Consider the following 14237-nt stretch of genomic DNA (forward strand, 5'->3'; position numbering starts at 1 on the left):
GGGCCAGCACCAGCTGCTGCAGAAGTCACGGAAAGTCAAGGATGGAATCTGTGATTTCCGTGAGAGACTCTCAGCCTTACTCATTGTGTATGACTGATAAGCCAATGTAATTTAAAGAATATTGTTTAAGCATAATGAACTGAGTCCTTGCTGTATTAATCCAATATGTATTGTGCTGCTCCAAGCTTAAAGCATTTTTCAATACTCCCCTTTTGAAATGCATAACGTCAGAGTCTAAGCACAGAGGAGGGCAGAGGGCACCGCATTAGGCTCAACCCTCATTCCCCAAGGCCAGAAGGAAACATTGTGATTATCTTAGTCTGACCTCCGCTATAACACAGGCCAGAGAACTTCGCCAAAATAATTCCTAGACCAGATCTTTTAGAAAAACACCCAGTCTGAATTTGTCTAGCTTCAACTTCCTGCCACTGGACCATTTGGCCACCAAATTCGCGACATCTGTTCTTTCCATTACACAGACTGCTTGGCTGGTATGGGCAGCCTGTGAGTTAGAGACACAGTAAATTCCATGACCCCATCTCTCAGAGGCAGCTTGTGTGGAATTTACTTAGCTCCAGGGAAATGGACGCAAGAATTTAAATTTTGCCCAAACATCTCCTTGAAAGATAGACTCCAAACCAAGGTACCTGTGTAACAAGGGGAGACTGACTCCTCATTCACTGAGTAGAAAACTACCAGGTTATCACTGCATATTAACACCACAGGAGCCTGGATGGGGCACAGGTTGGGCTCAAGGTATTAATAATGAGAGAGACTTTCACTTAAATTACTGATTCTAATCTAGCCCAAGTGGTCAATGACTAAAAGCTACCACCACATGATGGACTGTTCAGTGGGCCCCCATTTAAAGTGAGGCAATGGGTTCTCAATCCAGTTTCTAACAGGCAAAGTATCAACGTTAAAAAACAAAAACACACCACTGCAATTGACAGCTGGCCATCTGACTGTTTCAGTAGAGAGACTAGGAATGAACTGACAACAGAGACTGCCTTCCCTTCTTATGCCAGAGGTGGTTCCTCCAGGGCAAGATTTAGGCATATTAGCAGTGAAGTGTGGAAGAAGCCTACACTGCTGTTGCTTGCATCGTACCTGTAAGCATAGGGCATCAGTCTCCAAGTTTGAGAGTCAAACACTTTTTACAAGCAGTAGTTCCACTAAAACCCACTCTCCAATGCCTGCTACCAGTCTTTGTGATGAGGGACTGTATAGTGTGTTTGACAGAAAACGGAATGACGAAGAGCAGCAGGAATATGCAAATTAACCCACAACATCAGCTCTGTTATGATGAAGAGACCACAAGAAAATGTCAAGAGGACCTACTTTGGAATAGATGGGGGAGCAGGAAAGGCTCCAGGACTCTGAATCAACAGCTTTGGAGTGCTAGGAAATGGTTAATTTTAGATCATTTGGATTTGGCAGCAGCAGCAAGAACAAGCATTTTATAAACAGCTTCCAAATAAAAAAAGCATTTTAGGTATGAGAAGAGAGGGGTGGAAAGGGATATGTTTAATGCACTCCAGTCACATGGCTTTACATCTCAAGCTGCTCTAAAGGCACAGGCCTCCAATCTTCCACACAAACATCCCAGCTACTAAACTAATTTTACATTTTAGATGTCAGGCCCTTAATTTCCTGAATGGGAGCAGCTCAAACCCAGCAGAACAAGCTAGTTGTAAATACACAGTCGCCATCTCAGAGAAAGCCCCAAATTTAAGGGGATGAACTGAACAAGTTTTGATAACAAGCAGCCCCCTGCCAAGGATCCATAGGGCACGCTATGTCTCTGACCATTCCACAGTCTCTCATCAGTGCACTCCTCTTAGGCTTAGTCTACTCTTAAGAATTAGACTCACCAAGCTATGTTGCACAGGGCTGTGTAAAATGTCCTGTCCTGTGTGATGTATCTAGATTGACATCACTCATGGTGTAGATGTAGCTAGGCTGATGGAAGAAACTAACACCTCTTTGAGAGGTGCATTATATACATTGATGCAAACACTCTGTGTCAATGCAGGAAGCATCTACACTTGAGTGGCACAGATGCCGAGACTGCAGTGTAAACATACTCCAAGATAGGCTCTGGGCCTCCATTTCGCTCAAGGGGAGCCCTGTGGCCCTTCTACTCTGAGACTGGATCCCCGGCTTCAGGATGCTTTTCTCTCAATGACTCCTTATCTCGGTGCTCAGAGAAATGGATTAAAATAAGAGTCCATACACAGGAATCTTACCTGTCTCGCTTTCCCTTGCTTAGGTAGGTAGGCCTCACTTAATATTGGACTGGGAGACTGCCTGCATGCTGGCAGCTTTGCTTCTGTCAGACAGCATCTTCCTTACTGCCTGCCCCACAGTGGAGCTCAGGAGACCCAGATTAGAGAAGGCTCCCGCACTGTGAAGGGCACATTACTAACAGAAGCCCCTTAACAACTGTGTCTTTGCCTCAAGTCCCAGTCACCTGGCCTGTTTTCATGGGTACTGCTCCTTCTCCAAGCTTAGGCAGGGGAGGGACTATGGTCAGATAAGTCATCTCCCATCCACATCCCAAAAAGTTAGTGGTTTGGTTGAGACAAGGTGAGCGAGGACCAACTCCTATGGTCTGGTTGTCAGGCTCCATTGTATCTTCATGGCAGCTCCATTCACTTGCCGACAGTTCCTGGTAGCCCAATTACCAATCCCAAACATGGCTACATGACACACACACTAACCCTCTGACTGCCTATTCCCTGCTTCCAGAGAATCTCTCTAGACAGACTTTAACCCTTTGAGACCAGGTAACAAGCAGCACAAGATTAAACTGAGTCACAAAAAATAACATTTCCTAAGAATAATGCATAAGCCTTCCATGTTCTCCACACCCTTCACTGAAGACAGGCTGATCTAATAGTGGTCTCAGAAAAGAAAAGGAAGATCAGAGATAGCTTTCTGGCTTGCTAAGGTGAGGTATAGTGGAATAGCAACCTGAGACCTGAGTGCTGGAAAGCATAAAAGGCTGTTTACAATTAAGGTACTGACCAGCATTGCTACCGCTTCTCATTACAAAATGTCACAGCTTTTCAGAGTTAATTGCTCTTCCTCCTTAGTCCCAGAGAATCCGGAGATAGCAGAATTACCGAAGTCTACAGTAAGAAAATTAACCACTTCACTGATATGCCAGGTGCTGGTAACTGGCTCTCTGGTCTCCTACTCCTGTCATTAGTGTTGAAGCTCTGTGGTTGGCCTCAGGCAACTACCCTTTACATCTCAACTACCCTTTACATTCCCACTCATTTGTGTGCACCCTAGCCTACGCTGAAATTCCATAAGGTCTGGCAAGAGTGGCCTTACATCCAAGGGACGGGAAGTAGTAGTATGGCTGAGATCTTAACCTGGGTGTACTACCATTTCTATAGTGTCCATCAGCAGAGTATCCAGCTGCTGATCAGGTCAATTAGATCTGCTTAAACGGGCAGTTGCTTGACGAGTCTGGGAACCACATGGATGGAACTTTTAAAAACATTTTAAAGTAAACCAATCATCAAGCCCCCACTGCCCTCAGAACCCCGGTTAAAAGAGAAGAGAAAAAAGTGAAGGAAAAATGGCGTAACAGTAAAGGCCACACAACCTATTACAGATAGGACCTGTTCAGTACAGACTATTCTGTTTAAGCAGTATCAGCAGCTGGTTAAGTGCTGAGTTGCCCTTAATTCATTATTTAAATCCTATGGAGGGAGAGGTTTGAAAATCTGCCATTTGGGTCAGACCAGAGTCTATTTTTGACCTGTATTTATTACAACCTCCTAATGCTCCCTCTTGCATTATAGAAACCTAGCTAAATGGAGCTTTTCCACCGAAACCAACAGGAAGAGACAGGGCAGGTTTCTGAAGAGAATATGCACATCAAATAGAAAGGAGTCAGGAGAGAATCAGCCTGACAGCTGGAAAGGCAGAATCCTTGGCAGCGGCGTAGTTCTAGTACATGTAGAGTGAGACTATGTTGTGTAGTCCCTTCAGGAGTGAGGGTGAGAAATAAGTCACCCTTCTGTCCTTGGTTTTACCTGCACACCATGCCCTAGTTCAGCTGTCAGCCCACCGCTCCACACCACGGAGCTAGACACGTCTAAGCTACAGACAGACTTTGGAAGCTGCCTGATCCTCTTCCTTTCAGGGCTCCTTTTCATTTCCATAAGGATAAGGACCGACATTCCCGTTACTCCCTCCCAGCTCAGTAGGGTTTTTAGAGTTACATCTGATACAAAGGAGGACACAGTCCATTGCTCCATTTCCACACAGCTTTAATTAATGCTTTCCTTCTCTGGGTTGCATCTGACAGTTCACACAGGGGAGAGGCAGGCAGACTGTGACAGTGTCCTCACGTCCTGCACTGAGGGTTGCACTGAGCACGGGCATCGTGTAACACGAGGCAAAAGAGAACCACGCTCAGCTTGGGAAAGTGAACAAGCTCTCAGGGGAGTTTCCAGCTGTAAGGTTTATTCTTTGGTTTTTCTAAGAGGCAGCAGCAGCCTAGAGGGGCTTGTTAAACAGTTTTATTTGTGTTTCACATAGAAGCACCACCCATTCCCTTAATTAAGCTGTACATATTGACACATTAGCTTCACCTCTCCCACCCCCTCTCGCCCTGCCAGCCCCTGGTAAGGAGGGGTTGTTTTCAGCTGTCTAGTTTCAGGTAGTAGATGAGAAAGTCAGCAGAATAAACCAGCTTTAATAGATTAGGAGCGCACCTCGAAGAATATTGAATCCAGTGCATTTGAAACAACCTATAGTGAGAGCCCTACACACCAGAGCCAGCCCATTCCTGTCATTGCAGGATGCTTTCATTTGCAACCAGTTCTCAGCTATGCTCAGGCTATACGAGGAATCCGAATCCAGCTGACTTCAGAGGGAGGGAGAGTATGTGTGTTCCCAGGGCAATGGTGCCGATGACCCCAGTGAAGCAGGTTTTCTGTTAATCTTAATGAAGCGTCAGCTTCTATATCGGTCCTTTACCCGGGAGCCAGGCACACAGCATGCATCCAGAATGTGCTCTGTATGGCACTCACTCATACACCACCTCCTGCACGCATTCCTCTGAGGGACAGGTTCAAGGTTTCCACATCCTCATTCCTATTTTCACCAGTGCATCTGAAAGGGGGAGACCACCACCTTCCATTCCAGATTGGCAGGTAAGAGCGTTGCTATTATCCCCTTAGCAGCAGGCCCAGACCACTCACTGGGGAGGGAAATCTCATCTTAAAAGGCCAAGGAAGTTGAAGAAATCCTCACAGTTGCAGGCCTACAAAAAAAGAGGGCATCTGCACTGCACAGCTATCAGGTACTTTTCTCTTAAGAACGCAAAAGAGAGCAACTGCAGAAGAATGGTTTACAATAGTGCACACGCTTACACACCCACAGTGATGGGATAAACTAAAGAAAGGAAGAGTTACACTTAGTAAAGTGAACTGTCACACTGATGAGATGTGTCGGAAAGGGTAGACGCTCCACTGCTTGCTCTGAAAACTTGACTGGACAAGTGGCCAGGAGGTATAGTGTCAGGAACAATCCTGCCTTGACACCTAGCGTTGGTGGAATGGTTGATGGGATTTATCCCATCTTTAGCTTCTTGGAATCTCATGTGTTTAAACCCCTGGCAGAGTAACTCCTGACCCTAATGAAGGACTAACAGAAGGAGAGAAGACCAGTGAAAGGAGCTACGTCTACACACTCTGCACTAACCGGAAGCCTCAATATCACCATCCATTAGTCATTGGTGACACCAATGAGCAACAAGACTAATCGCAAGGAGGGTTATTCCATTTTAACCAGTAACATCTCTCCAGTCATCAGCAACGGATGTACACTTAGCAATGGGGTGAAAAGGGTGGTGTACAGAGACAAAGCCTGCATGAAAGAGGCCAGATTTCTTCCTCAAGGATCTGTATGCATCCTCCATTAACAGCACGAAACAAACAAAGCTGAAAGACTCTTAAAGCAACACTTGACAGAAATAAATAATAAGCTGAAATGGTATTAATTTATGCCACATTCTTGCTGTTGAATATACAGTTACGCAGGATGTGGGGTGCTATAATATAGAAGGTATTTATTATTTATTTAGCCCTAAATCAAAGGATTAAAACCAAAGCTAGTTTTTATAAGGTTTCATCAATTTGATACTTATTTTAAAATATGTGTATGTCTCCCTTAGAATGCTTAGGGCACATTGAACTAGAAGCTCAGGATGGGCTAGAACTCCAAAATTTAAAATTCCCCAACAGCATGTAACCTTTCTAATGGAAACCCATGCCCCTAGGGAGTCACATCTAGGAGCAGTCCATAACCACGGCTCACCTTGTGTATGAGTCTGCATGTCACGAGCCAGCTCCATTGGAAGGACAGAGTTAACGAGAGTGGAGATAATAGCAGCGTCCAAGTTGCACATTGCTCCAAAGCACTTCAGCAACAGCAGCCGCAATGGCACTCGGTGTTCCTAGAAAGACAGGAATCCTTCCAATAAGGCAAAACCACAATTGAGTACTCAGTTCAAGATTGAAGCCAAGCAGGAAGCTTGCAAGTCCACACGTGCTGTGACCAATGCAGGTGAGTGAGCAGAAGCGCTAGGCAGCCCAAAGTTTCAACCCAGTATCAGATATGGTACAGATCTTTCCAGTGTACAAGTTGATCTAGCCCCAATACCAGCTTTTAAAAACTGTACAGATTTTTTTAAAAACTCATCTTTGTGATGGGATCAGCTTCTAATTACTGTACTACTGATGCTAACAAAGGGTACAGGGCAGCAATAGCTCACATCTGAAATACTGTGCATCTCATCCGCAGTTTGACTGTTGTGACAAGACAAATGGAGAGCCTAGGGTGTAAGATCCTATTTTGGCCCCACCAAAACCAGGCCTGATTCACTCTGAATGCCTGTGCTTCTTACAGGGATGCAGAGCTTTCATGACGCCGGGGGCAGATACAGTGCTCCTAGGAGACCTATAGCTTGCAACACCCCTGTTTACTTAGGGAGTAATCATAGTGAAGTGCCTAGTGCAGAACTGAAAAGGAGTTTCAGCTCCTCAAGATCTATCAGGACCTATTAAAATCTAAACCAATTTTTCAGCATCTCTGATAATTAATGAAAAGGATCTTGAAGGGCTGCTATAAATTGTCAGGTTTCACGCCGAGAGAATGGATTTTTAATCAGAAGGCTTTGAGTGCACAAAGCAGAAATTGCACCGTCAAGACTCTTTTCAAGGCAGTGGTCTGCTTGATCCTGAAGCCCACCCTCAACCTGAGAGGAGCCCTGAGGCTAAGCGTCACCTGATATCACTCCAAATACCAGCCAACAAACTGGTCAGAGAGATCAAAAGAAACCTAAAAGAACGGAGAGAGGAATCCTGGCACCAAGCGTCTTAGGTACTAAAGTCCAATGAGTAACTGTTCCGCTCTCCATATAGTCATTCATCCTGTGAAATCACGTTCACAGAGCATACCATGGAGAGCAACAATGCACTGGGAAAGCCAGCAGACTCCTGTACTCCTGACTGGGCTTCCCAGTTCTCTCAAATATGTTGTGGCCTCTTCCATAGCCAAGCTCTGGGTTTATACAGAGCAATGTTTTATTAAAAGCTGATTGCACGGTTTGCTGTGCTGTGGCTGGGGACTAAGGAAGAATCTCCTATCCATGCCTAAGTGCTACCGCAGTGAGCCTTAGAAAGGGAATGGGGTAGAGAAATATTTCTATAGGCACAGAAGGCAAACTCCACACTTCTTCCTCTGAACATCAATTTCCTTCCTCAGTCCCAGGGCTCTTCCTCACAACCCACTTTCCTAATCAGAGCTGTTTACTAATGTAGAGCCATGCATCAATTAAGAGAGGAGAAGCCACAGCCTGTCAGCTTTCCCAAGGCATTCTCGGAAATCCTTCCTCTAGACTATAGTAGGGCTGCTGCTTCTGTGGAGCTAAAAAGAAAGCTGCAATCTTTACCGTTCTGACTGCTTACAGGTACAGTACTAAATACTGCTCCTGAAACTAGACCCAAGTCCTACCTCCTCATTGTCCAAGCAAGCTCTGCACAACCCACAAGTATAATGCACAGTTACCTAAGTGTGCAAGAAGGATTTTCTGAAACTCAGTCTAATTCAGACAGTAAAAACTGTCCAAACAGGGAAAAGTTTTACATACATTCATGCTTGTTAACCCTTCTCCTTTGGGTTTACAGGGAAACCTTCAATAGAAGATAGGAAGAATCCAACACCTCTTACCATCTGATAATATGCCACAAGGGACAGGACTGATTCAAACTCATTCTTTTTGCACATTTTCTTGCAAACATCAGGATCTGCATCTGTCTGGAAACACAATCGAACAAGTGAGATTGTTGGCATATTGGAGAAGCCAAAGGGTCTCTATCAGGAACACAGAGGCCCCAAGTCAGGCTGGCCTTTCCGCAGGATAAAGAACTGTTCCCATCTCACCAGTTCCTCCAACCCCAGGACTTCAGTCCCCACAGCCCAACCACCCTACAAAGAAATTAGAAGGGAAGCACTAAGACAGTGCAAGGGGAAACAGCTACCCTAGAGATTCCATATCAAAGTGAACTCCTGGAACTGCCTCAGTGCCAAGCAGAGTCTCTCCCTCCGTGACTTACATGCTGAAAGCATCTGAAAAAGGTGATCCATGAAGGGTTTTGAAAATACTGTTTGTGCTGCAGTTGCACCCAGAAGCCCCAGTCAGGGCTGGGCTTGTCATGTTGAGTGCTGTACATGTACACATGCACACGATGCCTGCTATAATCTAACACCATTTTGGTTATGCCTGTATTGTCTGCCTCAAACTTGGCAGATCTCACCCTGCAGAATTAGTGGGGGGAGGGACGAAACATGGAGGAAGCTGGATTAAACCCATCTGATGAGCTGTATGTTTTAGGGCTGGTCTTCACTTAAAAATTAGATCAACCTAGCTACGTCACTCAGGGCTGTGAAAATCTTCATGCCTTAAGTGCTGACGTAGCCCCAATTGTGGATGCAGCTAGGTGGACAGAAAAATTATTCTGTCAACCTAGCTACTGTCTCTTGGAGAGATGGATTGAGGACATCAACAGAAAACCCGCTCCTGTTGACACGGCAAGCATCTACACGAAAGCACAGCTGTAGCTCCATAGACGTGCTGCTTTATCGTCCGCAGTATAGACGTGTCCTTGGAGAAGCAGGTGAAACTCATGCGCTTCAGAATGAATTAAGAGTTAGGACCTTCTACGCTGGCCTTCACACAGTGCTTGCTGGAAGCCATGTTTTCAAACAGCCCCAATAACACTTTTCATGCAGTTTAAAGGCCAGCATGGGCAGGGCAAGGCAGTGTTAGCACGCTGGTAGGGCTTAGGATAGAACACTGATATTGTTTGGCCTGCGCATGCTGGCCAGCCAAATCATGAAACAAGTTTCCAATGGAACAGTGTTCAACTGAGCTTGCAGTGCATCTGGAGAGGAGGTTTTTGGTGGCTATTTATTTATTTACTTTTTAAAGATGGGTGAATAAAGAACTGAGCACTGTAAAACATGGGTGGATGATAATTTTGCAAGATGGATTTAAACATGGTTCCTAAGCACGACAGACCCCAGGCAGACAAAGCCTTATTCAGAATCTTGCAACTTAAGTCCCAGGCTGCATTACAGTAGATATACATACATATGGTAGGGCTCGTTTAACACACGTTATTAATAAATGGAAACATAATCCCTTGAACATCTGTCCGAAGATTTCACTAAGGGCTTGTCTACAGGGTGAGTTAGAGCGGCACAACCCAGGGTATGACTCTACAATGCCCCAGCTTGCTCCACTGTAACTCACTGTGTGGACACTGCTATAGAGCAGCAAAAGTCCCACAGTGTGCCTTAGCATACTGTGCTTTCAAGTCATACTCCAGGACCCTTATTGCACTGTAGCAGTGACCAAACAGCGACTTACTTTGTGGCAAGCTGGTGCACTGTTGAATCGCGCCTGGCTTGCCAAACACTAACGCTCCACACAGACAAGCCCTAAGGAAAGAATATTGAGAGAGGAAATCTACAAGGGAATCTCAGCTTCACTAAACCTACTTAAGAAAGCAACCCACCAGAATACGGAGAAGCTCTTCCAAATAGCAGCAGATGACATTTTCATCCTCATAGAGTGCCCAGCTGCGCTGCTGGGCATCTTCTTTGTGCCTGGCCAGATCTGCAAAGATCACCTCAAGCCGCTGCTCATCATGGCAGATCTGCCCCGAAGGCAGCCCAGAAATCAGATTCTGCAAGAAGACAAAAGAAATACCAGTAATAGGGTTCCTGATACACAGCAGTTTTTTGGAGAGTAACTGTTTCCACAGGTATCCTTTGCCTCAGTCCTGACAGGTTACTTCATTCAAACAACAACTGGCAGCAGGTGGACAGCGAGTTTAACACCCCCACGCCCACCCGCTGCTTCAGCTTCCAAACACTGTTTTCTGGTTCTCTCCCCCTTCCATTCTTGCAAAGATAATGCAATTACTGAATCAGTGAAAGCAGGCTCCAGGAATGGTGCAGAGTCAGAACTCATCTTTACATCTCCAAAACCTTAACCACAATGCTGGGGAGGCAGTATTGCTTTCAGAGGGTATGAAAATCATGCTTAGTTCTCCTTAGAGGCTCCATTGCAGAAATGTAAGGCTGGACACCAGAGCAGCTGGTTGTCTCAGTTGGATCAATGAGAAGCCTAACATCTGATCAGCTCCAGAAAACATTCTTACAGCCATGGAAATTTATACCTGGGGGTTGCATAGATCAGATAATTATAGCTTAGTACATAAAAATCCTTCCCTCTCTGTTAACAGGAAATGGGAATGCCACGTGTCTGCAAAAGAACACCTTTTGTCAGTGCTTTGGAAAGACACTGCTGAGTGGAGAGGTTTATGCATTTTCCATCAGAGGAAAAATAATCTACAAACTAGCTTCTACTTGTTTTGACCACCACAATGTCAATTTCAAAATATTTACGGGGAAAAACCCAACAAGCCACCACACTGGTGGCACCACCTAAAGTGTCAGCTTACTTTCCATTTTCACTTTCCTAACATACAGCAGAGTAAGAATACTACTTTCCTTCCCATCTGAGCAGCTCAACACATTTTACAAATATTAGTTTAACTTCACACCACCCACTTGGTTGTATTATTCTCAGTGTACAAATCCAATGCCATAAGAATAAGATCACCTTCCTCCTAGATGCAGGTACTAAGCACATGAGATGTCTAAGCACATGGGTGGGCACCCTCTGAACTGAACAGGATAAATGCAGACTGCCAGGCCAAGAGCAGTAAGAGAAACTGCTCTGGTACTGGACGCATACCATACGACAACCTGGATTACTGGAGCCAGGTCAATCAGCAGCGTGCATAGTTCTACAAGTCACAGTTTTGTCCCACAAAATTGAAAGTTCAACCAGCAGTTTTTTGGATGTGATCCCATCAATACAGTTGTCATTTTTCCTGGACTCTGAACTGGCAGATTTTAATTTCACCTGCCAGTTTTGTCAATCATTAACAACAGATGAGTTCATATGAGTACAGCACTTTGAAGATGCTAAAGCTCAGTAAGTGTTAAGTATTAGGATTGCTGCCTTCTGGATTAACCTGTGCAGGAATCAATTCCTCTCAATTTGCTTAGGCTCTGTTTTTCTTTAAATAGCCAAGTGAGATGACAGTGCACCACAGCTTTATGAGTTTGTATGTAGTCAAAGATCAGTAAATCTTACTTTCAGAGCAGATCTCTCTCAGATTACTACTATTAACGTATCTGTAGCATTTCCCATGTGCAAAATGCTGCACGCACACACAAAACCCACAAGAAGGCTGAAACCTTGCCCTGAAGAGCTTACATGCTTGAGACAAAACAGAGAGATGGAAGGTAGGGGACAGATTAACAACTAAAGAGAAAGGTGGCCAGGTGACAGCCAGCCACATCCTAATAAAATTTTATATACCACTTTTTTTCTGTAAATGAAAGTTTACCCTACATCTTGGCTATCAGCTAACTAGTTTGCTGCGGCTATCATGGTAGAGGAGTGCCGTAGAGAGGGGTCTGAATGAGGAGACGGTATTGTCTTTGACGATTAATTCAGGGAGAAGATTCTATGATAAAGGGGGAGCACTGAAGGTATTGAGATGTCCGAGAAGAAGAAGTGGAGAATGGGTCAGGTTGGAAGGGTACAACACCAGAAGAGGTAAGAATAGACTATCAGAAGGGGAAAAATTATTCAGGGCCTTGAAGGTAAGAACAAGAAGCTTGAACTTGATGAAATGGAGGGAGGAAGCCAGAAGAGGTTCAAAGATGGAAGTGACCTGGTCAGATTGATGGGCCACATTGATGAGAGAAAGGAACAAAAGGGAGTGGTTTACGAGGGAGCAACAAATATTGCCCTTCTCTGTGCAATGAGAAAAGAGATCCCCCCCCCCCCATGTCGTCACTATTTAAATTTGGGAACAATTTATTTTTCATTACACATATGATACAATGCGCACCGGGCCGCCGACTCAAGAGAGATAGGTGAGGCGAAGAACTGAATCTAGTCATAACTTCGTTTTTGCCACTTATACAGCACCTCAGACAGTAAAACCTTTGAGAAGTAACTCTCATTAGAAACCACAGCAGCACAAATTCATATTAGAGAAGAGCGCAGAAATCTTTTTAAAATAAAGCACAAATGCAGCCCCGTTCATCTCAAAGCATGCACTGGTAGCTGCCATAAACACTTCAAAATGTCAAAGAACAAGCTATTGCCAATGCAGCTGAAACCCAACAACCCTGAACTGAAAACTTAAGTGCAATGTTTAAGCTGTTTTAGAGAGACACTTGTTCATAATTTGCTTAGTGGAATTTGAGGTGTGAACTAATTAGGACCTTTTTTTACTACATAATTGAAGCACTGAATCAACATGTTCTTGTCGCTGTTAATTACACAATCTTTGTCAGGCTGAGATAATGAAGGAGGGAACGTGTTGGTTTAACTTTATCACAATCCACCGCATGCTCTTGAGAAAGACATCTTGGGACACTGTGGAGGGAGGAGTGGCCAGCTAGATTACCAGCAGGCTGGTGTGAGACAGAGGGTGACTGTCAGAAACACAAAGCACAATCTGATTACAGCAACCATGCTAAACAGTGATTTAAATCACAGAATCAGAAGGTAGATGGAAGATACCTACTTGGTCACATCCTTCCCTTTGCAGGTTGGTTTCTTTCAGCACAAGCTCAGATGCTTTGGCTAGCCCATTTTCAAGTGTCCCAAGTGATGGAACTTCATTGGGAGACTACTCTACATCCAAGGGCCAGCCCCTGTGAGGGGGTTAACTGTGGCCAGTATCTTAGTAGGTGTCCAGAAATATGCAAGTCTGCTCTTACTAGAGTTCACAGTCAGGATGCCATTTTAAATCGTCTGCTTGTTTTGATGATTAACTGAGGCTCTTCTTGGGCTCTCAAAACTCAAATCTATGCCTTTACAATCCCCCCTCCACAGGCTTTCCAATTCCAGTGAACATAAATTTGCTAATGGACATGAATAAGATCAATCTCCTAACAAAGTGCTCCAATCTGACTAGTAGAACCATACAGTGTGCTGTCTTAATGGAATCTCAGCACCAGTCTCATCTCCCCCAGCCCCAGCAATGAGGTCTGGTCTCTGCTTATTAAGCAGCTTGGCAACTATTACAGCCCTGCGGACACTCCATGAGGTCATTTCCAGGAATCAGACGGTTACTTGGGAAGGCAGCGGACACCTTCAGTGAGTGGATGTAACTGTTTTCATAATGAAATTTACTTTTCATTTGTTTGTTGTTAACAAAACAGCTGGTCCCCTCCAAATAGAAGGAGAACCATACACCACTGCAGGGCTTTCATTTCTGCTAAACAGAACAGGATTATTTTCAGAAACTTGTCTCTTGCCACCTCACTCCCACTGCTAACAAACAGATTGTCGATTCTGGTCTGCAAAGCTGTTCTTCCTGCTTCTTCTTCCTCCTGTTTTTGTTCCTTTTCGACTTCCCCCTTCTCCCCAAGCCACCAGTTCTGGAAAATCACTGGTGCTTTGAGTACAAACATCTTCCCAGAGACTCCCCTCCAGATCAGCATACAGCAGCTCTTCAGGAGACACACAAAAGGGACTCTCCTGTATTTCACTCTTTGCTATTATAACAAAGGCTGCCCTCCAGCCTTCATTTACAAGAGAGGGGTAAACC

At 44.7% G+C, this 14237-nt stretch overlaps 1 protein-coding gene across 2 annotated transcripts in view; it reads right to left on the reverse strand.

Annotated features, from left to right (window-relative positions):
* NCKIPSD (NCK interacting protein with SH3 domain) overlaps positions 1 to 14237 on the reverse strand; it is a 98825-nt gene that overhangs the window by 15593 nt on the left and 68995 nt on the right. For both annotated transcript variants that reach the window (XM_073351429.1, XM_073351428.1), the window contains 3 exons: positions 10107 to 10277; positions 8257 to 8343; positions 6343 to 6481 (listed from right to left, as the gene is read on the reverse strand). In XM_073351429.1, the coding sequence (XP_073207530.1) occupies positions 6343 to 6481; positions 8257 to 8343; positions 10107 to 10277 (397 nt within the window). The remainder of the gene's footprint in view (positions 1 to 6342; positions 6482 to 8256; positions 8344 to 10106; positions 10278 to 14237) is intronic.

Source organism: Lepidochelys kempii, chromosome 7, assembly GCF_965140265.1.
Source record: "Lepidochelys kempii isolate rLepKem1 chromosome 7, rLepKem1.hap2, whole genome shotgun sequence".
Lineage (NCBI taxonomy): Eukaryota > Metazoa > Chordata > Testudines > Cheloniidae > Lepidochelys > Lepidochelys kempii.